Raw genomic sequence first — 25,353 nt, 5'->3', positions numbered from 1 at the left:
GAAGGGAAGGAGCGCCATTTGGAATGCAGACTTAAATGGATTGGTCTGCAGCCGTCACGTTGCATTTGCAGAGCCCCTGATGTACCCAAACAGTACAAACCCCCCACAAGTGACCCCATATTGGAAACTAGTCCTCCCAAGGAACTTATCTAGATGTGTTGTGAGAACTTTGAACCCCCAAGTGTTTCACTACACTTTATAACGCAAAGCCGTGAAAATAAAAATTCCTTTTTTTTTTTTCACAAAAATGATTTTTTAGCCCCCAGTTTTGTATTTTCACAAGGGTAACAGGATAAATTAGACCCCAAAGGTTGTTGTCCAATTTGTCCTGAGTATGCTGATACCCCATATGTGGGGGGGAACCACTGTTTGGGCGCATGACAGAGCTCGGAAGGGAAGGAGCGCCATTTGGAATGCAGACTTAAATGGATTGGTCTGCAGGCGTCATGTTGCATTTGCAGAGGCCCTGATGTACCCAAACAGTACAAACCCCCCACAGGTGACCCCATATTGGAAACTAGACCTCCCAAGGAACTTATCTAGATGTGTTGTGAGAACTTTGAACCCCCAAGTGTTTCACTACAGTTTATAACGCAGAGCCGTGAAAATAAAACATCTTTTTTTTTTCTCACAAAAATGATTTTTAGCCCCCCAAATTTTTAATTTTCCCAAGGATAACAAGAGAACTTGGACCCCAGAAGTTGTTGTTCAATTTGTCCCGAGTACGCTGATACCCCATATGTTGGGGTAAACCCCTTTTTGGGCGCAAGGGAGAGCTCGGAAGGGAAGGAGCACTGTTTTACTTTTTCAACGCAGAATTGGCTGGAATTGAGATTGGACGCCATGTCGCGTTTGGAGAGCCCCTGATGTGCCTGAACAGTGGAAACTCCCCAATTCTACCTGAAACCCTAACCCAAACACACCCCTAACCCTAATCCCAACGGTAACCCTAACCACACCCGTAGCCCTGACACACCCATAATTCTAATCCCAACCCTAATCCAAACCGTAAATGTAATTCAAACCCTAACTTTAGCCCCAACCCTAACTTTACCTCCAACCCTAGCCCTAACCCTAGCCCTAACCCTAACTTTAGCCCGAACCCGAGCCCTAACCCTAACCCTAGCCCTAATGGGAAAATGGAAATAAATACATTTTTTTAATTTTACTATTTTTCCCTAACTAAGGGGGTGATGAAGGAGGGTTTGATTTACTTTTATAGCGTTTTTTATATCGGATTTTTATGATTGGCAGCTGTCACACACTAAAAGACACTTTTTATAGCAAAAAAGTTTTTGCGTCTCCACATTTTGAGACCTATAATTTTTCCACATTTTGCTCCACAGAGTCATGTGAGGTCTTGTTTGTTGCGGGACGAGTTGACGTTTTTATTGGTAACATTTTCGGACACGTGACCATTTTTGATCACTTTTTATTCCGATTTTTGTGAGGCAGAATGACCAAAAACCTGCTATTCATGAATTTCTTTTGGGAGAGGCGTTTATACCGTTCCACGTTTGGTAAAATTGATAAAGCAGTTTTATTCTTCGGGTCAGTACGATTACAGCGATACCTCATTTATATCATTTTTTTATGTTTTGGCGCTTTTATACGATAAAGACTATTTTATAGAAAAAATAATTATTTTGGTATCGCTTTATTCTCAGGACTATAACTTTTTTATTTTTTTGCTGATGATGCTGTATGGCAGCTTGTTTTTTGCGGGACAAGATGACGTTTTCAGCGGTACCATGATTATTTATATCAGTCTTTTTGATCGCGTGTTATTCCACTTTTTGTTCGGCGGTATGGTAATAAAGCGTTGTTTTTTGCCTCGTTTTTTTTTTTTTTTTCTTACGGTGTTTACTGAAGGGGTTAACTAGTGGGGCAGTTTTATAGGTTGGGTCGTTACGGACGCGGCGATACTAAATATGTGTACTTTTATTGTTTTGTTTTTTTTTATTTAGATAAAGAAATGTATTTATGGGAATACCGTATTTTCCGGCGTATAAGACGACTGGGCGTATAAGACGACCCCCCAACTTTACCAGTTAAAATATAAAATCTTCTTAAAAGTCGGGGGTCTTCTTATACACCCTATGTCGTCTTATAGGGCCGGTGAATATGTGCCTTTTGGGGGGGGGGGGAGTGATCCTGATGACGAGGGGGCGTCTCACAGGAAAGTGAGTATCCCCCATTACCTTATCGTAGCGGTGCAGCGTGGGGGTCTCAGTGCTGGGAGTGGCGGCGGCGGCTGCTGTGCTCTGGTGCGGCGGCTGCTGTGCTCTGGTGCGGCGGCTCCTCTTCTGTGTGGGGCCTCTGTGCTGTGAGGTGGCGGTGGCGGCGGCATATCTTTATCCAGTTGGGGCTCCTCCGGCATCTCCTTAGCCCTGGAGGCCCCGCCGCAACTCCATCGGTGCAATGCAGCGGCCATTTTCCCGGAGGCAGCTCAATAGGTGCGATGCGGTGGCCTCCGGGAAAATGGCCGCTGCTCAGATTCAGATCTCGTCCCGAAATCTCGGGACACGAGATCTGAATCTGAGCAGCGGCCATTTTCCCGGAGGCCACCACATTGCACCGATGGAGTTGCGGCGGGGCCTCCAGGGCTAAGGAGATGCCGGAGGAGCCCCAACTGGATAAAGATACGCCGCTGCCGCCGCCACCTCACAGCACAGAGGCCCCACACAGAAGAGGAGCCGCCGCACCAGAACACAGCAGCTGCCGCCGCTCCCAGCACTGACACCCCCACGCTGCACCGCTAGGATAAGGTAATGGGGATTACTCACTTTCCTGTGAGACGCCCCCTCGTCATCAGGATCACTCCCCCTCCCCACCCACCATATACACCGGCGTACACGACGATTCCCGGCGTATAAGACGACCCCCGACTTTTAAGAAGATTTTCGGGGGTTAAAAAGTCGTCTTATACGCCGGAAAATACGGTAATATATCTTTTTTTATTATTTATTTAGGAATTTTTTTTTTTTTTTTTTTTACACATGTGGAAATTTTTTTTTTTTACTTTGTCCCGGGGGGGACATCACAGATCGATGATCTGATAGTGTGCACAGCACTCTGTCAGATCACCGATCTCACTTACATCGGTGCAGGCTTACCAGCGTCTGCACTGAGCAGACACTCGGTAAGGCACCTTTCTCCCTGCAGGACCCGGATGCCGCGGCCATCTTGGATCCGGGACCTGCAGGGAGGAGGAGGTAAGAGACCCTCGGAGCAATGCGATCACATCGCGTTGCTCCGGGGGTCTCAGGGAAGCCCGCAGGGAGCCCCCTCCCTGCGCGATGCTTCCCTATACCGCCGGCACATCACGATCATGTTTGATCGCGGTGTGCCGGGGGTTAATGTGCCGGGGGCGGTCCGTGACCGCTCCTGGCACATAGTGCCGGATGTCAGCTGCGATAGGCAGCTGACACCCGGCCGCGATCGGCCGCGCTCCCCCCGTGAGCGCGGCCGATCGCGTATGACGTACTATCCCGTCACCGGGAATTAAGTCCCAGGTCACCTTGACGGGATAGTACGTCATACGGGATTAAGGGGTTAAAGAATATTTTGGGATTATTTTTACTCTCTCTGGCAATGAGTCTTTCTGACTCAATCTTCGCTGCCTTGATTTGCTTCTTACAGAATTTATTTAATTTTTTGTATTTATTTAATGCCTCATCACTACCTACTTCCATTAATTCTCTAAACGCTTTCCTTTTGTCACTTATTGCGCCCCTTACAGCTCTATTTAGCCATATTGGTTTCCTCCTATTTCTAGTATGTTTATTCCCATACGGTATATACTGTGCACAGGTCCTATCCAGGATGCTAATAAACGTCTCCCATTTTCTTAGTGTATTTTTATGTCTCAGGATATCGTCCCAGTTAATTGCACCAAGATCATCTCTCATCCGTTGGAAATTTCTGAAGTTTAGTGTCCGTGTAACCCCTCTACTACACATCTTATTAAAGGATACATGAAAACGTATTATTTTGTGATCACTATTCCCCAAGTGACCCCCAACCCTTATATTTGATATGCGGTCTGGCCTGTTGGTTAATATTAGGTCTAGCAGTGCCCCTCTTCTTGTTGGGTCCTGAACCAGTTGTGAAAGGTAATTGTCTCTCATAGTTGTCAAAAACCGATTACCTTTGCTGGAACTGCAGGTTTCTGTTCCCCAATCTATTTCAGGGTAGTTGAAGTCCCCCATAATAATGACTTCTCCTTGAGTCGCAGCTTCATCTATTTGCTTTATGAGGATATTCTCCATTGCTTCCATTATTTTTGGAGATTTATAACAAACCCCTATCAGTAATTTATTATTTTTCCCCCTCCCCTTATCTCCACTCACAGGGACTCTACATTTTCATTAAATTCACTTATATTGTCACGCCGGATGGGTTTTAAGGATGATTTTACATATTGACACACACCTCCCCCTCGCCTATCCATTCGGTCATTTCTGAAAAGGCTATAGCCCTGCAAGTTAACAGCCCAGTCATGGCTCTCATCCAGCCATGTTTCAGATATCCCCACCATGTCATAATTATGCCCCAATAACATTAATTCTAATTAGTCCATTTTGTTGGCGAGGCTTCTGGCATTAGTATACATGCACTTTATGTATCTCTCTGTACCTCTATTCTTTCTTAAATTATTAATTGTTCTAACCCCAACCCCCACTTCCTTAGTTGTGCCCAGGTCTCTATCTGCACTATAAAATGAATACCCTCCCCTATTCCATTTGCGCAACAGCATGTGAAATTGATTGTCAGTGTTGCTTCCTATGTATGTAAGTATATATATATTTTTATATATACACACACACACACACACACACACACATATGTGTGTGTGTATATGTATGTATGTATATATAGAGGGAGAGAGTGATGTGTATTCTTAGCTTGCACCTGTTCTGTTTGGAAGTGACGGTCAGTCTTTGACATTTTTATATCGTGGCTGTCTAGGTAACAAAGATAGCAGTTCTTATAAATGAGTCTTTAAGCAGGATATGCAGAAAAGGATTCCACAAAGTGAAGTCCTTTACCGATATTCTAGTAACTTCAAATGGATGTGATATTATAATGGCTGGAAATACCGGACTCCTGCATCGTGGAATGGGTGTCGATCGCAATATTACCTTCAAATAGTATTAATGTAATCCAAATTTAAAGCAAGTGTAACTTTTATAAAATGTGAATAAAATGTATTTTTACTTAATTTTTTCCCATATAACTGAGTTGTATATCTGTTCATTAGAAGCCGAAAACCTATTTGAACATGAGCTGGGCGCACTGAATATGTCTGCACTGTCACGGAGGCAAGAGCGAGCCGGCTTACTCAGTAATCTCGGTCCTTGTTGCAAAGCCCTGTGTTCTAGGCGGGACCTGGCAATTCGCAAGCAACTTGTGCAGAATGAGAAGGTAAGTGGACTAACTTTAAGTAATCCTGTACAAAAACTCCTCTTCCTGCAATTACTGTTTTGCTGCATATGTATTTTTATTGTTCCTAATGGCAGCGATTTGTACATTACGTATGTATTAGATATATATGCAGAGAATGCCCCCTAGAGGCAGCGGCAGGCAGATATTTCCAGTTTAAATGTTATGTATGTCAGTGTGCATTACATTGTGACAATCCATCTATAGCCACACTAATATTGACTTTATATTGTTGGAGAGAGAATTAAATGGAGTCAGGAAAAAATTGATTGTTCAAACCAAACACAAGCGTTTGTTGGTTTGGTAATACAGGCTAGTGCACCAACTACTTGCTTTCCATGTATCTCCGTTAAACTTGACAGTTCTGGAATTAAAGGAGCCAATCAAGGACAAGGCATTTGTGCATAATTTTTGGCACAGAGCGATTTTTCTCAATCAATTTTTTAAATTTTTACTACCCCCGCTCTGCAGCCTTTCAGATCTGATCAGTGACGCACATCACTGATCAGCATCCATGCTCAATTTTTGGCCAGGACTTCTTTTTTTATGTTGGGTTTCCATTTCAGCGTTCGCAGTATCTGTGTGTGCAGCCTGCGGCCACAGTAGTGCTCTGATCAGTGTTGCAACCCACCGATCAAAGTCCGCTGCAGATGTAACACTTTTTATTTCAAAAAGTGTAAAAAATAGTGTAGATTTAAGGGCAGCATAATCTGTAGTAAAAATGTACTGTAATAATTAGCTTATAACTACAGTATTTTGTGTTTTGCTAAAACGTAGAATTACAGTTTGCATCAGTTGCGATCACTCAGCAATTGTATTTACTGATGTCCGCCTAGTAAAAATAATCTAGGGTAGCTTCAGAATTTTAGTAGAAAATTTTTATAGTACAGTTTTTTTTTTTTCTGCTAAAATCCAGTAATTTTTTATTTGACTGTCTATTCACTGCGGTTTATATTTAGTGTAGCTTCAGAATTTTTCTGCACCTCTACATAGAAACTTCTACACCTACGTCCCACTCTTCAAGAACATCCATGTCAGAGGTACCGCAGCATGCGGTGCTGTCCGCAAAAATCAGAAAGGCCTCCCTAAGACGCTAATTGGGCAGCTGCTCAGAAAGGGCGGGAGCAGAGTTCAAGGTAGTGCAACATGCTGGTGGTCAAGTACAACGACAAGATGGATGTGTTTTTTTTCTTGACCATCATACATTGTGATGGCAGCACCTCCACCACAGTACAAGTCTCCAAGCCAAACTGTGTCCTGGGGTACAACAAGAACATCGGTGGAGTTGCTCTCTCTCTGATCAAGTCCTCCAGCCCTACAGTGCCATACAAAATGCTAAGGTGTGGTACAAGAAGCTGACATTCTCATTGTACAGATGGCGATTTATAATGCTTTTGTGCTATTGAAATGCTCGCCAGGGCCGTGGGGTACTCGTTATGTGTCAGGGATGTGTCATGGGGCGGCGGCCTGGTCCATTGTCCTGGGCGCCCATGTTAAAAGGATGGTCTTTAATGGGGTTAGTTGAATAATAAAAGTTTGTGACGCCACCTGTGGTATTCGGTCAGGGGTGACCGACGCTGCTTAAAGGGGTCCACTGGGGTGATGTTATGGCAGCAGGGATGGTATGGCTTCCCACAGGTGTAGCTGGGTCCCCAGGGCTCCCAGTGTAATACATGAAGATGGTGATAGGTGGTTTAGTAAGAAACGGTGGACACAGGGTTGCAGTCTCTTTACCTCTTTACTGTATGATTCAGGCAGCCACAGCCCAGGGTACCGGATCACAGGTGCTGGTGGTGGTCCGGCTGGCTTGGAAGCGTCTCAGTACTCCCTCTAACCAGGTGGAGTTGGAAGCCTTCCTTCTAGCACTGTGTTGTTGTAGTCCCTTGCTGCTTTAGGCCTCACACAAGGTCCTCATGTTCTCTCTCTGTCCCCCTTTAGGTAGGACACTAAGCCGTACGACAGGTAACTCAAGCCTTTTTACAGGATCTCTATCACGACCCGGGCTCTATCTGTTACTGTGTCCTCGGGTATTAATGGTGGACAGGTAACTTAAATTCTAGCTGTCTGCCGGTTTGTGCCGTGGGGCATGAAGTTACACCCACAACCTCGGTCTTCCGGCTACCGGTATATGCGCTCAGCGTGGAGAAAGTTCAGTCACAACTTCTCTCTCCAGCTCTTCACTTCGCCTTTGCTCCTTCCTCCTTTCAGTCTTTTTACAAGTTGAACCACTGCGCTACCCAAGATCAAAAAAACCAAACAAAAACTTACTTACTTGTTAAGAAGTCAGTTTTTGTATATAAGAGCCACCTATTCCTTTAGGAGAGAGGTTGAACCTGATTGTAGTATGTTACTGAAAGGGATATCATAGAGTCAGTGAAATTGATATTAACAAGATCGTGCAGGTAGATAATCACGAATATTGTATATAAACACTTACTTATTGTGTGAGGCTGTATGTGCTACACTTAAGGTGTTCCTATGTGGATTCTGATGTTAATCCTTCCACAGGTTTAGAGAATAATTCTGAGGGAAAGTAGTAGATTGTATATTATAGAACATAGATATCCTAACAGACCTCAACCTTATGTTAATAATGATATCGATTCAGAACACTTACTGCTTATGTTAAGCTCTGACGGCTGCACCTGGAGTGCTTGCTTGCCGCAGTCTGGTGAACCGATACTGATAAGGAGAGGGATAAGGTGGTAATGTGAACAATCTGTCCTAGAACTTTTAGAACTAGCAGTGCCAATAGAATAAAGCTATCCGTTCACTCACCATATACTTTCTGGAGTAAGCGCTTATCCTGATGTGCATGTAATGTTTGTAGCGCTGATTCCGTCCGGCAATTGGTGGTGCGGGCAGTGCCAGGGGTTTCCTGAAGAGTCGCGTACTAGTGGGAGCGCAGGAGCGCGGGAGAGCACCAGCGCCTCGCGTGCCCCGGCCGGAAGCAGCGCTGAGGACGCGGTGACGAATTGGGGGCGGAGCTGATGTGACGTCACACAGAGTAAGGACGGGTGCGCGATGGAGACAAGCTGCCTACGCGTTTCGAGGGTTAACTTCCCTCTTCGTCAGGGCTATGTCTCCATTATAGGGACCCGTCCTTAAATAGCCGCCTGATTACTAATTGAGCGCCCTTTGGAACCCCTAATTGATAATTGGCACAATAATTTAAGCTAATTGCCCACATTTAGTGATCCCTGATTATCAATTAACATAATAGTTTGAACTATAGTTGCCGGATGGTAGATTATTACATCTATTGTCGTCAATTCAGAGCTACGTGATAGAATAGTGAAAAGAGACTTGGGGCTCTGTATAGTAAAAACGATAAATATCCCTACATGTACCATTAGAAATTTTAATAATAATAAAAACATATTTTATTAATTTATAGATTAAAAACTACTACGCTTGGGATAATATGAATTAAATATAGAGTTAAAATTAATCTTTTAAAAGCAAACCGGAAATATATAAAAATATAAAAATAACCGGATATCCCGTCTGTGCAATTCCCTATATTTATTAAAAACCTAGAGGGATTAGCAAGATTTTAATATGAATAAAAAATTTTTTGTAATCCTAACGATATATACTAATGTAAATGACTAATGAAAAAATGGTGGATAAAACGAAATTATGATGTATAACTAAAAATATATAATAGTAATAATCCCCAATCTCACAACCTGCTTACATATCTCCGCTAATGTGTGTGATGAGGTTATAGGGGGGGGGGGGGGTTAGGGTTCTTAAAAAGCATATACCGTATTTTCCGGCGTATAAGACGACTTTTTAACCCCTAAAAATTGTCCCAAAAGTCGGGGGTCGTCTTATACGCCAGGTACGGCATGTGCAGGGAGCGATCCTGGATGTTCCCAGGGTCTGAAGGAGAGGAGACTCTCCTTCAGGCCCTGGGATCCATATTCATGTTAAAAATAAAGAATAAAAATAAAAAATATGTACATACTCACCCTTCCGAGAAGCCTGGCTCTCACCGGTGTAAGCGTCTGCCTCCGTTCCTAAGAATTGCAGCGTGGAGGACCTTCGATGACGTCACGGTCAGGTGACTGGTCACATGAGCGGTCACGGACCAATCACAGGCCAGTCACCTGACCGTGACATCATCGAGGGTCCTTCATGCTGCATTTCTTAGGAACGGAGGCAGATGCTTACACCGGTAAGAGCCAGGCTTCTCGGAAGGGTGAGTATATACATATTTTTTATTTTTATTCTTTATTTTTAACATGAATATGGATCCCAGGGCCTGAAGGAGAGTCTCCTCTCCTTCAGACCCTGGGAACCACACGCTGTATAAGATGACTGGGCATATAAGATGACCCCAGTCTTATACAGCGGGCATATCCCAAATTCCATATTTTATATGGAAAAGTTGGGGGTCGTCTTATACGCCCAGTCGTCTTATACACCAGAAAATACGGTAGTTCTATTTCTTGATTTAAGCCAGTCGGAGCCAGACTGTCTAAGGTGAATATCCACCTGGACTCCACCCGGGACATGGCTTTTATATAATCCCCCCCTCGAGAATTGCGTGGGACCACCTGGATGCCCCAAAAAGAAGTTCCACAGATGGAGTGATTATGTTGTTCCAAAAAAATGTCGGGATAATGGATGTCCTATGAACCCCTTACTAATGTTATTAAGATGTTCATTAATCCTATCCATCAATCTTCTTTTTGTACGGCCTACATAGATCTTTCCACACGGGCATTTTAGTATATAAATGACCCCTGTGGTTTGACAAGTAATATAGTCATTGATGAGATATTCATTCATTTCATTGGTGTCCTTGAAGCTGGTGCAAATCTCTTTTTTAATAGAAACTCGTCTACAGCATGTGCATTTGCCACATGGCATGAAACCTTGTAGTTTTACTTTGGGATCAGTTAGACGTGTTTGTTTTTTGTTATTAGGATTTTTTGTGGGAATTACAGATTTCGTGGTTGGTGCAAGTAAGAGTCCTAGGTTTTGTGCTTTTGTATAAACAAACTTAGGTTTTGAAGGTAACAGATTGCCAATACACTTGTCCCCCTTCAGAATGGGCCAGTGCTTGTGAATGATGTTTTTAAAACGTCTGTGACCTGAATGAAATTGCGTTATTATTGGGACTTGCCCTATTTGTTCGTGTATAGTAGGGGGATTGCAGGTAATTGTGGTTTTGTGGATTAAGGAGTCCCTTGGTATGGTTTCTACTTCTGTTCTTGTTTTGTTTAGAGTGGATATATCATAACCTTTTTCCTCAAATTGTGCTACCAAGTAGTCACTTTCCTTACGATAATCCTCAACTTCTGTACAGTTTCTTCTAATCCTCAAGAATTGGCTTTTTGGGATATTAGAAAGCCAAACTGGCAAGTGACAACTGCTAATATGAATGCAGCTGTTTGAGTCCACTTGTTTGTGGAAGCCCTTAGTAATTAATTTGTTCTGTTCTACACAAATTGTTAGGTCCAAAAAGTTTACGCTGGTATGACTAATGGTAGGCGTGAACTCCAGTCCATAATTATTGGAGTTGAGACTGGAAATAAAAATTTGTAGGTCTATTAGTGAACCATTCCAAATAAAAAGGATGTCATCTATAAAGCGGTGCCAGATTTGTAGGCCTTTCCGGAGATGACTGTCCTTGTAGATGAACTCGATCTCCCACTTGCCTACATATAAGTTTGCGAAACTGGGCGCAAACCGCGTACCCATAGCGGTCCCGTGTGTTTGCAGGTAATACTGTTTTTCATATAGGAAATAGTTATGCTTTAGAATGAACTCAATACCCTCAATTATGAATTGAATTTGTGTGTTCTTTTAGGTGCCTAGATTATTAAGAAAAAATTCTGCTGATTGACAACCCTTTAGTGGGTCAATTACAGTATAAAGGGACTTGATGTCCAGAGTTCCTAGGATGAAGCCACTTTTCCATTCTATTGTTTCCAGAATCTGTAAAGTGTGTGTGGTGTCCTTTAAATACGCAGGTAGTAGTGGCATGCACTTCTGTAGGTGAGTGTCCACGTACCTGGATAGGTTAGCTGTTAAACAGTTTATACCCGATATGATGGGTCTTCCTGGTGGGTTATCTGTACTCTTATGTATTTTTGGAATATGGTAAAATATGGCTGTAGAGGGGTTCTGTTGTTTATAAACTGGTATTCTTTATTTAAGACACCTAAAGTTTTCCCTTTTATAGCCAATGTATTAAGCTCTTTCATAAATTTTGATGTGGGATCAATTGTCATTTTTTTATATGTAACTGTGTCGCCCAACAGGTTTAGGGATTTGTTGTGGTATTTCATATAATCCAATACGACAATACCACCCCCCTTATCCGCCGGGCGGATTATAATGTTGTTGTTCTCCTGTAATTGGATGATAGCATTCCTTTCGCTAGGGTTTAAGTTATGTGGAGCGTATTTGGAATTCTTTTTGTACATTTTTTTGATATCTGTTGTTACCATAGTTTCGAAGGCCCGAAATGAGTTGGAGTACTCATTAAGGGGATTGAACATGGATGGACAAGCTAAGTTGGTGTGAACATACTCCATGGGTAGCTGATTCAGAGTAGAAATAGCGGTCCCTGGGTTATCATTGCTCTTTTTGAGGAAATATTTCTTAAGAGCTAGATTTCGTAAAAAAAAATTTACGCTTATATATAGGTTGAAGGGTTTGGCTTTAGCTGTTGGTGCGAACTTTAAACCTTTTTGTAGGAGTGTTTGTTCATTCTGTGTCAATATATATGAGCTAAGGTTGAAGATTTTTTGGGTACTAGTAGTTGTTTGTTTACTTATTTTCTTTTGGGAGAGTGACCCTCCTCTCTTACCTCTTTTGGTCTTGCGCCTAGTGCCCGAAAAAAATCCTTATTTGTACTTGTATTTGGTCTGGGTCTTAACGTTTTTTTGTTTCTATTATTGGTGGTGTTACTATGGGTGCCATTTGTGGATTTGGCGGCTGAGTTCCCATAATTATTACCTTGTACTTTTTTATTAATTGGATTCGATTGTTTGGTAAAGAATGTCCGCACTTGTTTTTGCCTAATGGGTTCTACCCTATGTGGAGGTTGACTGGTACTCGTGGGGGTAGAGACTTCCCAACTTTCATTATTAGCTGGTTCTTCACCACGTAAGGATAGCTGGGCATATCTGTTAGAGGTAGCGATATTTATCGGTTCTTGACCCAATGGATCCTGCCCTAATGTGGTCCGTATGTTATTATGGGAGTCATTAATAGTCTCTCCCTCCCTTATGGATGTAGTAGACTGGGTTCTCCCATTAGTGCGAACCGATACCGGGGTATATTGTGTGGAATTGGAGTATGTGGAGAAGAACTTTTTGGACCTAACAATTTGTGTAGAACAGAACAAATTAATTACTAAGGGCTTCCACAAACAAGTGGACTCAAACAGCTGCATTCATATTAGCAGTTGCCACTTGCCAGTTTGGCTTTCTAATATCCCAAAAAGCCAATTCTTGAGGATTAGAAGAAACTGTACAGAAGTTGAGGATTATCGTAAGGAAAGTGACCACTTGGTAGCACAATTTGAGGAAAAAGGTTATGATATATCCACTCTAAACAAAACAAGAACAGAAGTAGAAACCATACCAAGGGACTCCTTAATCCACAAAACCACAATTACCTGCAATCCCCCTACTATACACGAACAAATAGGGCAAGTCCCAATAATAACGCAATTTCATTCAGGTCACAGACGTTTTAAAAACGTCATTCACAAGCACTGGCCCATTCTGAAGGGGGACAAGTGTATTGGCAATCTGTTACCTTCAAAACCTAAGTTTGTTTATACAAAAGCACAAAACCTAGGACTCTTACTTGCACCAACCACGAAATCTGTAATTCCCACAAAAAATCCTAATAACAAAAAACAAACACGTCTAACTGATCCCAAAGTAAAACTACAAGGTTTCATGCCATGTGGCAAATGCACATGCTGTAGACGAGTTTCTATTAAAAAAGAGATTTGCACCAGCTTCAAGGACACCAATGAAATGAATGAATATCTCATCAATGACTATATTACTTGTCAAACCACAGGGGTCATTTATATACTAAAATGCCCGTGTGGAAAGATCTATGTAGGCCGTACAAAAAGAAGATTGATGGATAGGATTAATGAACATCTTAATAACATTAGTAAGGGGTTCATAGGACATCCATTATCCCGACATTTTTTTGGAACAACATAATCACTCCATCTGTGGAACTTCTTTTTGGGGCATCCAGGTGGTCCCACGCAATTCTCGAGGGGGGACTATATAAAAGCCATGTCCCAGGTGGAGTCCAGGTGGATATTCACCTTAGACAGTCTGGCTCCGACTGGCTTAAATCAAAAAATAGAACTATATGCTTTTTAAGAACCCTAACCCCCCCTATAACCTCATTACACACATTAGCGGAGATATGTAAGCAGGTTGTGAGATTGGAGATTATTACTATTATATATTTTTAGTTATACATCATAATTTCGTTTTATCCACCATTTTTTCATTAGTCATTTACATTAGTATATATCGTTATGATTACAAAATTTTTTTTATCCATATTAAAATCTTGCTAATCCCTATAGGTTTTTAATAAATATAGGGAATTGCACAGACGGGATATCCGGTTATTTTTATATTTTTATATATTTCCGGTTTGCTTTTAAAAGATTAATTTTAACTCTATATTTAATTCATATTATCCCAAGCGTAGTAGTTTTTAATCTATAAATTAATAAAAGATGTTTTTATTATTATTAAAATTTCTAATGGTACATGTAGGGATATTTATCGTTTTTACTATACAGAGCCCCAAGTCTCTTTTCACTATTCTATCACGTAGCTCTGAATTGACGGCAATAGATGTAATAATCTACCATCCGGCAACTATAGTTCAAACTATTATGTTAATTGATAATCAGGGATCACTAAATGTGGGCAATTAGCTTAAATTATTGTGCCAATTATCAATTAGGGGTTCCAAAGGGCGCTCAATTAGTAATCAGGCGGCTATTTAAGGACGGGTCCCTATAATGGAGACATAGCCCTGACGAAGAGGGAAGTTAACCCTCGAAACGCGTAGGCAGCTTGTCTCCATCGCGCACCCGTCCTTACTCTGTGTGACGTCACATCAGCTCCGCCCCCAATTTGTCACCGCGTCCTCAGCGCTGCTTCCGGCCGGGGCACGCGAGGCGCTGGTGCTCTCCCGCGCTCCTGCGCTCCCACTAGTACGCGACTCTTCAGGAAACCCCTGGCACTGCCCGCACCACCAATTGCCGGACGGAATCAGCGCTACAAACATTACATGCACCTCAGGATAAGCGCTTACTCCAGAAAGTATATGGTGAGTGAACGGATAGCTTTATTCTATTGGCACTGCTAGTTCTAAAAGTTCTAGGACAGATTGTTCACATTACCACCTTATCCCTCTCCTTATCAGTATCGGTTCACCAGACTGCGGCAAGCAAGCACTCCAGGTGCAGCCGTCAGAGCTTAACATAAGCAGTAAGTGGTCTGAATCGATATCATTATTAACATAAGGTTGAGGTCTGTTAGGATATCTATGTTCTATAATATACAATCTACTACTTTCCCTCAGAATTATTCTCTAAACCTGTGGAAGGATTAACATCAGAATCCACATAGGAACACCTTAAGTGTAGCACATACAGCCTCACACAATAAGTAAGTGTTTATATACAATATTCGTGATTATCTACCTGCACGATCTTGTTAATATCAATTTCACTGACTCTATGATATCCCTTTCAGTAACATACTACAATCAGGTTCAACCTCTCTCCTAAAGGAATAGGTGGCTCTTATATACAAAAACTGACTTCTTAACAAGTAAGTAAGTTTTTGTTTTGTTTTTTTGATCTTGGGTAGCGCAGTGGTTCAAATTATCTTTTACTACTTGGTTGTTCTTTTTAACAGGGTTGGCACAGAACCTGTTGCAACCACTTGCAGCTCCCGCAGCACTCAACTCTACCCTTTCAGGTGATTAGGCGCCAGTGTACATATTCTTTATAACCTTTTTACAAGTTGCTCTGCTCTTTTTCCTTCCCAGGAGCTGCAGAATCACTCGTCTGCACGGCCCCAGCTTTCCTTCCTCACTCCTCGCTCTCCTCTCACCAACTGTCTTAACTCCAACTGCCTAGCAACTGACTCCTCCTCCTGACCAGAGAGGGCAGCTCCCCTGAAGTTGGGTGTAGAGCTCCCCCTTGGCCTGGAGTCAGAACGGTGTTGTATGTGCTTAATACCTGTTAAAGGGATCCTTCCTCGCTTACAAGAATGACATCCCCGTGAGGAAAGCAATACCACTGTAACAACCGGTTTCCTGGGGTGTTACATTATCACGATGTACAGACCTGACCGGGTACTTACCTTAAGTGCCAGGAGGTAGTAGTCAAGGTCCTAATATTTGATGGTCAGGAAGGAGTGGGCCCCATTACTTCTGGAACTGAAGGTGCCTATATTGTACCAGGGCAACTTTTTCCCAGCGAGGTCCCCCCAAACTGCAAGGAATGGACGGTCGCAAAAAAGGTGGACTGTGCATGTGTTACAAACGGGAGATAAGAAAAGACACCACTTGGCAATGTAAAACCTGGCTTAAGCATAAAAGACTGCTTCAAAGTGTACGACTAATCCATTACTCTACCACCACATTATTAAATTCACATACTAGTAAAAAAACACTCCTAAATCAATTGCAAACTGGGGTCAATTGGTAGAGGGTTTCCACTGCTTAGGCACATCAGGGGCTCTACAAACATGACATGGGACGCTCGCAGATCAGTCCATCACAGGTCACTCCTTCCTTTCAGAGCTCGGCAATGTGTCCAAACAGTAGTTTCCCACCATACGTGGGATATCTGCTTACTCGAGAGAAAAAAAAAAATCTTGTGGGAAAAGTCTTTTATTTTTTTCATTATCACTGTTCAACCTTGCAAAATTCTGTGAAGCATCTGTGGGTTCAAGGTGCTCACCACACTTCTAGATAAATTCTTTGATGGATTTAGTTTTCAAAATGGCTCTGCAAACATGACATGACTTTCATTCTTGATTCCATCCAATTTTGTGCTCTAAAAGTCAAATTGCTCCTTCCCTTCCAAACTCTGCCCGTACGTCAGTACAATTTGTTCTACCCCATATGTGGTGGAAAATTGTTTGTCTATTTTCTCCTGGTACCCTTGTGAAAATGCACAATTTGGGACTAAAGCAACATTTTTATGGGAAAAGGTAAAATTCTGAATTTTTTTCTTAATTTTTTTATGTGGTCCCTAAAAAAATAAATAAATACATTTTGGTTTTGGAAATTATTAGTTGGAAAAATGATAAATTGCTGATAAACTTTTAACCGTTCTAACTTCCTAACAAAAAATGTTTAAAATATGATGCTGATGTAAAGTAGAGATATGGGAAATGTTATTTATTAACTATACCTCTGGTTTAAGGGCATAAAAGTATGAAAATTGTGAAAATTTTCTGCACAATTGCAAAATTTTCACAAATAAACGTAAGCAATTTCAACAAATTTATTACCACTAACATAAAGTACAATGTGTCAAAAAACTGTCTCCGAATCACTGGGATCTGTTGAATTGTTCCAGAGTTATTACCACATAAAGTGACACTGGTCAGAATTTTGGCTGGTCACAAAGCTGAAAACTGGCTCAGAGCTGAAGGGGTTAATCTGAGAGGAGCATAATATAAGGTAAGAGAGCCTGTTTTCATGGATATGCCACTTGTTAAGCGGAATGTGCTGTAGTTGCAATACAATCAGTGTTTTATCAGCTGTAGGTAATCACTACCTGACTATGTCTCTAGTGCAGGCCAGTCTTGCTAAGGCTGGGTTCACATTACGTTAATGTGTGCACGCTAACGGACAGCGTTGCACGGCGAAAATGTCGCAATTAACGCCGTGCAACGGGTCCGTTAGCGTGCCCATTGACAGCAAAGTGAAGTTTCCCTCTAGCGCATCGCAAGCGCGTGCCTTTTTTCGGCTCGCGCTAGCGATGTGCCGTTCTTTTGTAGCGCGCCTCGGACGTTGCTTGCAGCGTCCGCAGCGCGCCCGAGGTCCGTTCCCCGCTCTCGCAGATGGGGGATCTGCGAGAGCGGGGACGTTAACGCGACCCCTAACGCGGCCCCTAAAAAAACATTGCGTTAGCGCAATCCGCAAGCGCTAGCGCTAAACGGATTGCCCTAACGCAATGTGAACCTAGCCTAATATGTGTAACCCTGCTCTCACCACTGATTGGCAGCTTCCTGTGTACAATGATCATTATACACAGGAAGCTGCCAATCGGGTGTGGGCGAGGTTATACACAGCTCATCATTCTGACTACTGTTGCATCTACAGCGGAAAAAAACAGGGATTCTATCAAACTACACCAGGAAGACCAACAGGTGACACATCACTGGAATCAGGATGTCACTTATATAATGCTTCTCTTGGATTTCAACCTGGTGACAGATTCCCTTTAAATATAGGTGATTCGTCTTAATTTGTTTTGTGACTGCTCCTCAGTAAAACTGAAATATTGTGTGTGTTTGTTTTTTTCCCAGGGCACTGTGAAACAGACTTATTCCAATCCTCCATTGGTCGACAGTGAACTTCTGAGGCTGAGCTTGCGTCTTTTCAGGAGAAGAACTGGCTCAAGTCAGGAAAAGACTGATGAATGCAAACTGTCTGCAGCAAATAAGCAGCCTGAAGTTTGTGTTTCCTGAAGACTGATCACTGATCATTATTCAGCTTTAAAACTTATTTCAGAGAACTGTTAGAAATTTTTTTTTTTTTTTAATTTCTTGACATTTGGCTGTTTTATGTATAGGAATATAATAAATGTTTAGTTTTTGTTTCTTTTTATACACAAAATGAAAAAGTTGAAACCCATTCGCTGTAGATTGTCAGATATTTTGTATACACGATCAATTGTAAAAGTGTAGATATCATGTGTCTCTGTACCTTTTACCTGCCATTGCTGACTTTGTATATAATTTAGTAGCTTTATTATGTTCCATCATAGGAGCAGGAAAGCAAAACTCAAAGCTGTGACTGATTCATCAAACAATGATGTGAGCGGCACCTGACAGACATGTTGGTGGCAATGGGACCTGTTGGGTTTACATCATAGCCTGTGTTGCCGATAAAGCCAAACACTATAAGTGGAAGTTCTGTTTAATGTGGTTATTGGATCGTTTGTCACAGCCATTTACATTTAAAATTGGGATTGAATATTTTGGTACATAAACAAGTTCTTAAAACTTTTGTTGAAAGTTGCACACAGTAAGGCATACTTACATGGAATCTGTCAGCAGGATTTATGTAATCCAAGGACAGCATGAGGTAGGGGGTTAACACACAGAATTTAGTGATGTGTCACTTATCAAGCTATGTGCTGTTACCTACAGTGAAGGTTTTATCACTAGGACATTATCATTGCTGTAACTAGCTGCTGCATGTCTCCAGGTCTGACTCTGCTTCCACCTACGGTAAGCAGCTCACTGTCTATTGACTATGTATATATAGAGCCTGGTGTGGGCAGGGGCAGCTTTCTCAGCTCTGCTACATTCTGAATCTAAAAACACTTGTGTCACAACTGCTGAATCCAGTAAACTAAGTGACACGTCATTGGAATCGGGGTCTCTCTTCCTACATTATGCTGCTCTCAAGTCTCGTAGCAAAAATCCACTGACAGATTCCCTTTTAAAAGTGAAGGAGAAAATCCACTTATCCTTTACTTGGTAAAAAGACTTTATCTCCCCCATGTAAGAGACTGGATTGTATATGTAGATTTGATTAAAATGCCAGCAATTCATCATAAACAATATGGGAATATAAATAGAGAGTATGCATATATCTGATTTCTGCAGCCTTCAATTCTGATTCTAGTTATTCCCCAAAAAAATGAATGGGTCACCAGATTTCACAGTACATAAATTAATATCTTAGACCTGATGAGTCACGTGTGTGTACTATGAAAATTCATGTAAAAACTGCTACATAATCCTCAAATTAAAAAGAGCACTTTAGGAGTCCAGCCAGAGCAGAGCGCATAAAAAGCTCATTTTAAAACCTCCAATTAGAAATGTAGTATAGTCCTGATTTGCTATGTCACCTTCCCCATGCACAGGGCATTGTAGTAGCTTAGCATCCATGGTTACGACCACTGATATAGTGAGTTAGTGGTTGTAACCATGGATACTTCAGCTACTGCAATGCCCTGTGCATGGTGTAAGCAACATAGCTTATCAGAAGAACTATATTACATTTCTAATCGGAGGTATTAGCTAATATTATTATACCTACTACATCATATTGGGATCCTTGAGCTGGGAATACTCCTTTAAAGTGAAACTTCAGGAATATTTGATAAGCAAAATAATATCGAAGAATAATTTTTATAGAAGGAAAAAAAACACATGCATTAACTCTTTCCTGCAAAATGACTTGACTATGACCAGATTGCGGGGTGTTTGCTGCAACCTGATGCACCGTTATGTCACAGAGATGGCGCGGGCTCACAAGTTGTGCCTGTTTCACTCTCAGCAGTAGACGGATGTTAGCCAGGCTGCTGCTGCAAGTGCTGAGACTGGACATAGTGGCATGTAAGGCATCTGACAAAGGGAGATGGCTCCCTATAGGCACCCCTGCTGCACAATCATGGGGTGACGAGGAGCCCTGATATTGGCCTTGCTGTCTGCCCTATCATTAAAACAATGAGATCCTGCCTGATTGGCTAACTGTCCATCACAATCTGACCATGGAGAAAATGCACATAGTATATAAGTAATAAAATGTATTAACAATGCAATCCAAGTTCCCATTAGGGTACCAGTAAATATATTTTATTTTTATTACAACAAAAAAAATCTCAATTTCAATCAAAAATGGTTTGAGAAAAAAAAAAAAAAAGACAAACCTTCACAAAATAGCACATTTGATGTTGCTGCGTTTGTAACGATCTGTGATATAAACTATCTCATTTACTCTGCATGGTGAATGCCATGAGAAAAACAAAAACTTTCCCAGATTGGCTGTTTCTGTTCATCTTGCCTCACAAATAAAGCTAAATAAAAAGTGATCCAAAAAATTGTATATATCCCAAAGTGATACCAATAAAATCTACATCCTCTTACATTATGACCAAAGTAAATTTGTTGTTCAAAAGTAGGAAAACATAAAATATATAACTTGGGTATGATGGTAATATCAACACGCACAATAAAGATGACATGGCAATTATACTGCATGTGGCGCTCCATATAAAATACCATTTTTCAATTTTGTTTTTGTTCATGTTCCCTACCAAAAAACGAAAAGTCTTATTTAACTAAAAATGGTACTTATTAAACCGGCAACTTGTCCTGGGAAAATAAAGCCCTCATACAATTTCATCATGTGAAAAGTACGTTAAGGGTTTCAGAATATGGTGACCAAAAAATATAATTTTATAAAACTGTATTTGCGCAAAAGTAACTAAGCATAAACTCATAAATTTTAGCATTAGTGTGATCATACCAGATTGTAGAATAAGGATGGCATTTATACCAAATGTTGAATGGAGGTTTTAAAAACATTCAGAACGATATATAGATATATATTTTTTTTTATTTATAGTTTTTCCTCCCAAAGAATATTATGAAAAGTTGCATGTACCACAGAATGGTCCCAATAAAAATTACAAAATTTCAGCATGTATAAATTTTAGTCTTTTTGCAAATGTGTATTTATTGTACAAAATAATAAAAAAAATAAGTAAAATTCTGGAAATTTTGCTATTGACAATTTTACTGACCCAAGGAATAAAGTCAACACTTTATTTTTACAGGTCTGTGAATAAAGTTTAAGGGTATGTGCACACGTTGCGGATTTCCTGCGGATCCGCAGCGGTTTTTGCCGTGGAGATACAATGTAAATCAATAGGGAAAAAAAATGCTGTGCTAATGGTGTGGAAAATTCTGCGCCGAAACAAAGAAGCTGCATGTCACTTCTTTTGTGCGGGTCTGCAGCATTTTTGTACCCATTCATTATAGAAATCCGCAGGGGTAAAAAACGCAGTAAATCCGTACAAAACAATGCGTCAAATTCGCACCTGCATTTTCTGCCAAGAGATGCAGAATCCGCACAAAAAATTCCTGAGGCTATTCTGCAACATGTGCACATAGCCTAAAGGGAATCTGTCAGCAGGTTTTTGCTACCTCATCAAAGAACATAGTGAATAAGAAACAGAGGAGTGTAAATATTCTTGTAATAGTATGGATTAACCTCAAAAGAGTGTATCTGAATATTAAAGACTTGTGTGAAAAGGTAAAAAATTATTTTATTAATTAATAAATGCACATACTCAAGACAATGCTAGTGTGAACAAATCCATACACCAAAATATAGTAAAAAAATAGGCGGGCAGCAGTGCAACCATGGAGCTACGGAAGGCATCTAATATATAATTGCCTAGAATACTACTTCCTGCAATTTGTGCCAACTTCCGTGGCTTTGTCCGGAGCTAATGTCCGGAGCTAATGTCTGGAGATTAATTGCCTAGAATACTACTTCCTGCAATTTGTGCCAACTTCCGTGGCTATGTCCGGAGCTAATGTCCGGAGATAAGTGACGTCACCAGTGTCCTACACCCAGGCAGAGCACAGGGGCCGCAGGCAGCATATGGGGCCCCAGGCAGAGCACAGTGGCCCCAGGCAGAGCACAGGGGCCCCAGGCAGCATATGGGGCCCCAGGCAGAGCACAGTGGTCCCAGGTAGAGCACAGGGGCCCCAGGCAGCCTATGGGGCCCCAGGTAGAGCACAGGGGCCCCAGGCAGCCTATGGGGCCCCAGGCAGAGCACAGGGGCCCCAGGCAGCCTATGGGGCCCCAGGCAGCCTATGGGGCCCCAGGCAGAGCACAGTGGCCCCAGGCAGAGCACAGGGGCCCCAGGCAGCATATGGGGCCCCAGGCAGAGCACTGTGGCCCCAGGCAGCATATGGGGCCCCAGGCAGAGCACAGTGGTCCCAGGTAGAGCACAGGGGCCCCAGGCAGCCTATGGGGCCCCAGGCAGAGCACAGGGGCCCCAGGCAGCATATGGGGCCCCAGGCAGAGCATATTGGGCCCCAGGCAGAGCACAGGGGCCCCAGGCAGCCTATGGGGCCCCAGGCAGAGCACAGTGGCCCCAGGCAGAACATGGGGCCCCAGGCAGAGCACAGGGGCCCCAGGCAGCATATGGGGCCCCAGGCAGAGCACAGGGGCCCCAGGCAGCATATGGGGCCCCAGGCAGAGCACAGTGGCACCAGGCAGAGCACAGGGGCCCCAGGCAGAACATGGGGCCCCAGGCAGCATATGGGGCCCCAGGCAGAGCACAGGGGCCCCAGGCAGAGCACAGGGGCCCCAGGCAGCATATGGGGCCCCAGGCAGAGCACAGGGGCCCCAGGCAGCATATGGGGCCCCAGGCAGAGCACAGGGGCCCCAGGCAGAGCACAGGGGCCCCAGGCAGAACATGGGGCCCCAGGCAGAGCACAGGGGCCCCAGGCAGCATATGGGGCCCCAGGCAGAGCACAGGGGCCCCAGGCAGCATATGGGGCCCCAGGCAGAGCACAGGGGCCCCAGGCAGCATATGGGGCCCCAGGCAGAGCACAGTGGTCCCAGGCAGAGCACAGGGGCCCCAGGCAGAGCACAGGGGCCTCAGGCAGCCTATGGGGCCCCAGGCAGAGCACAGGGGCCCCAGGCAGCATATGGGGCCCCAGGCAGAGCACAGTGGTCCCAGGCAGAGCACAGGGGCCCCAGGCAGCCTATGGGGCCCCAGGCAGAGCACAGTGGCCCCAGGCAGAGCACAGGGGCCCCAGGCAGCATATGGGGCCCCAGGCAGAGCACAGTGGCCCCAGGCAGCATATGGGGCCCCAGGCAGAACATGGGGCCCCAGGCAGAGCACAGGGGCCTCAGGCAGCCTATGGGGCCCCAGGCAGAGCACAGGGGCCCCAGGCAGCATATGGGGCCCCAGGCAGAGCACAGTGGCCCCAGGCAGAACATGGGGCCCCAGGCAGAGCACAGGGGCCCCAGGCAGAGCACAGGGGCCCCAGGCAGCCTATGGGGCCCCAGGCAGAGCACAGGGGCCCCAGGCAGCATATGGGGCCCCAGGCAGAGCACAGTGGTCCCAGGTAGAGCACAGGGGCCCCAGGCAGCCTATGGGGCCCCAGGTAGAGCACAGGGGCCCCAGGCAGCCTATGGGGCCCCAGGCAGAGCACAGGGGCCCCAGGCAGCCTATGGGGCCCCAGGCAGCCTATGGGGCCCCAGGCAGAGCACAGTGGCCCCAGGCAGAGCACAGGGGCCCCAGGCAGCATATGGGGCCCCAGGCAGAGCACTGTGGCCCCAGGCAGCATATGGGGCCCCAGGCAGAGCACAGTGGTCCCAGGTAGAGCACAGGGGCCCCAGGCAGCCTATGGGGCCCCAGGCAGAGCACAGGGGCCCCAGGCAGCATATGGGGCCCCAGGCAGAGCATATTGGGCCCCAGGCAGAGCACAGGGGCCCCAGGCAGCCTATGGGGCCCCAGGCAGAGCACAGTGGCCCCAGGCAGAACATGGGGCCCCAGGCAGAGCACAGGGGCCCCAGGCAGCATATGGGGCCCCAGGCAGAGCACAGGGGCCCCAGGCAGCATATGGGGCCCCAGGCAGAGCACAGTGGCACCAGGCAGAGCACAGGGGCCCCAGGCAGAACATGGGGCCCCAGGCAGCATATGGGGCCCCAGGCAGAGCACAGGGGCCCCAGGCAGAGCACAGGGGCCCCAGGCAGCATATGGGGCCCCAGGCAGAGCACAGGGGCCCCAGGCAGCATATGGGGCCCCAGGCAGAGCACAGGGGCCCCAGGCAGAGCACAGGGGCCCCAGGCAGAACATGGGGCCCCAGGCAGAGCACAGGGGCCCCAGGCAGCATATGGGGCCCCAGGCAGAGCACAGGGGCCCCAGGCAGCATATGGGGCCCCAGGCAGAGCACAGGGGCCCCAGGCAGCATATGGGGCCCCAGGCAGAGCACAGTGGTCCCAGGCAGAGCACAGGGGCCCCAGGCAGAGCACAGGGGCCCCAGGCAGCATATGGGGCCCCAGGCAGAGCACAGTGGCCCCAGCCAGAGCACAGGGGCCCCAGGCAGCATATGGGGCCCCAGGCAGAGCACAGTGGTCCCAGGCAGAGCACAGGGGCCCCAGGCAGCCTATGGGGCCCCAGGCAGAGCACAGTGGCCCCAGGCAGAGCACAGGGGCCCCAGGCAGCATATGGGGCCCCAGGCAGAGCACAGTGGCCCCAGGCAGCATATGGGGCCCCAGGCAGAACATGGGGCCCCAGGCAGAGCACAGGGGCCTCAGGCAGCCTATGGGGCCCCAGGCAGAGCACAGGGGCCCCAGGCAGCATATGGGGCCCCAGGCAGAGCACAGTGGCCCCAGGCAGAACATGGGGCCCCAGGCAGAGCACAGGGGCCCCAGGCAGAGCACAGGGGCCCCAGGCAGCCTATGGGGCCCCAGGCAGAGCACAGGGGCCCCAGGCAGCCTATGGGGCCCCAGGCAGAGCACAGGGGCCCCAGGCAGCATATGGGGCCCCAGGCAGAGCACAGTGGCCCCAGGCAGAGCACAGGGGCCCCAGGCAGAACATGGGGCCCCAGGCAGAGCACAGGGGCCCCAGGCAGAGCACAGGGGCCCCAGGCAGCATATGGGGCCCCAGGCAGAGCACAGTGGTCCCAGGCAGAGTACAGGGGCCCCAGGCAGCCTATGGGGCCCCAGGCAGAACATGGGGCCCCAGGCAGAGCACAGGGGCCCCAGGCAGAGCACAGTGGCCCCAGGTAGAGCACAGGGGCCCCAGGCAGCCTATGGGGCCCCAGGCAGAGCACAGGGGCCCCAGGCAGCATATGGGGCCCCAGGCAGAGCACAGTG

The 25,353-nt window shown here is 45.1% G+C and overlaps 1 protein-coding gene and 1 long non-coding RNA gene across 4 annotated transcripts in view; both read left to right on the top strand.

The window, feature by feature from the left end:
- ZC3H13 (zinc finger CCCH-type containing 13) overlaps positions 1–18,623 on the top strand; it is a 95,018-nt gene extending 76,395 nt beyond the window's left edge. For all 3 annotated transcript variants that reach the window (XM_077297373.1, XM_077297372.1, XM_077297374.1), the window contains 2 exons: positions 5,264–5,427; positions 18,018–18,623. In XM_077297373.1, coding sequence (XP_077153488.1) covers positions 5,264–5,427; positions 18,018–18,179 — 326 coding nt within the window. In that variant the 3' untranslated portion in view covers positions 18,180–18,623. The remainder of the gene's footprint in view (positions 1–5,263; positions 5,428–18,017) is intronic.
- Positions 14,889–15,273, top strand: LOC143818436 (uncharacterized). The gene is made up of 3 exons (XR_013224544.1): positions 14,889–14,954; positions 15,049–15,134; positions 15,222–15,273. It is a non-coding gene; the product is annotated as an uncharacterized LOC143818436 (long non-coding RNA).
- Positions 18,624–25,353: the final 6,730 nt, after the last annotated feature.

This window comes from Ranitomeya variabilis, chromosome 3 (assembly GCF_051348905.1).
Source record: "Ranitomeya variabilis isolate aRanVar5 chromosome 3, aRanVar5.hap1, whole genome shotgun sequence".
NCBI lineage: Eukaryota > Metazoa > Chordata > Amphibia > Anura > Dendrobatidae > Ranitomeya > Ranitomeya variabilis.
This window is presented reverse-complemented; position numbering and strand designations above follow the sequence as displayed.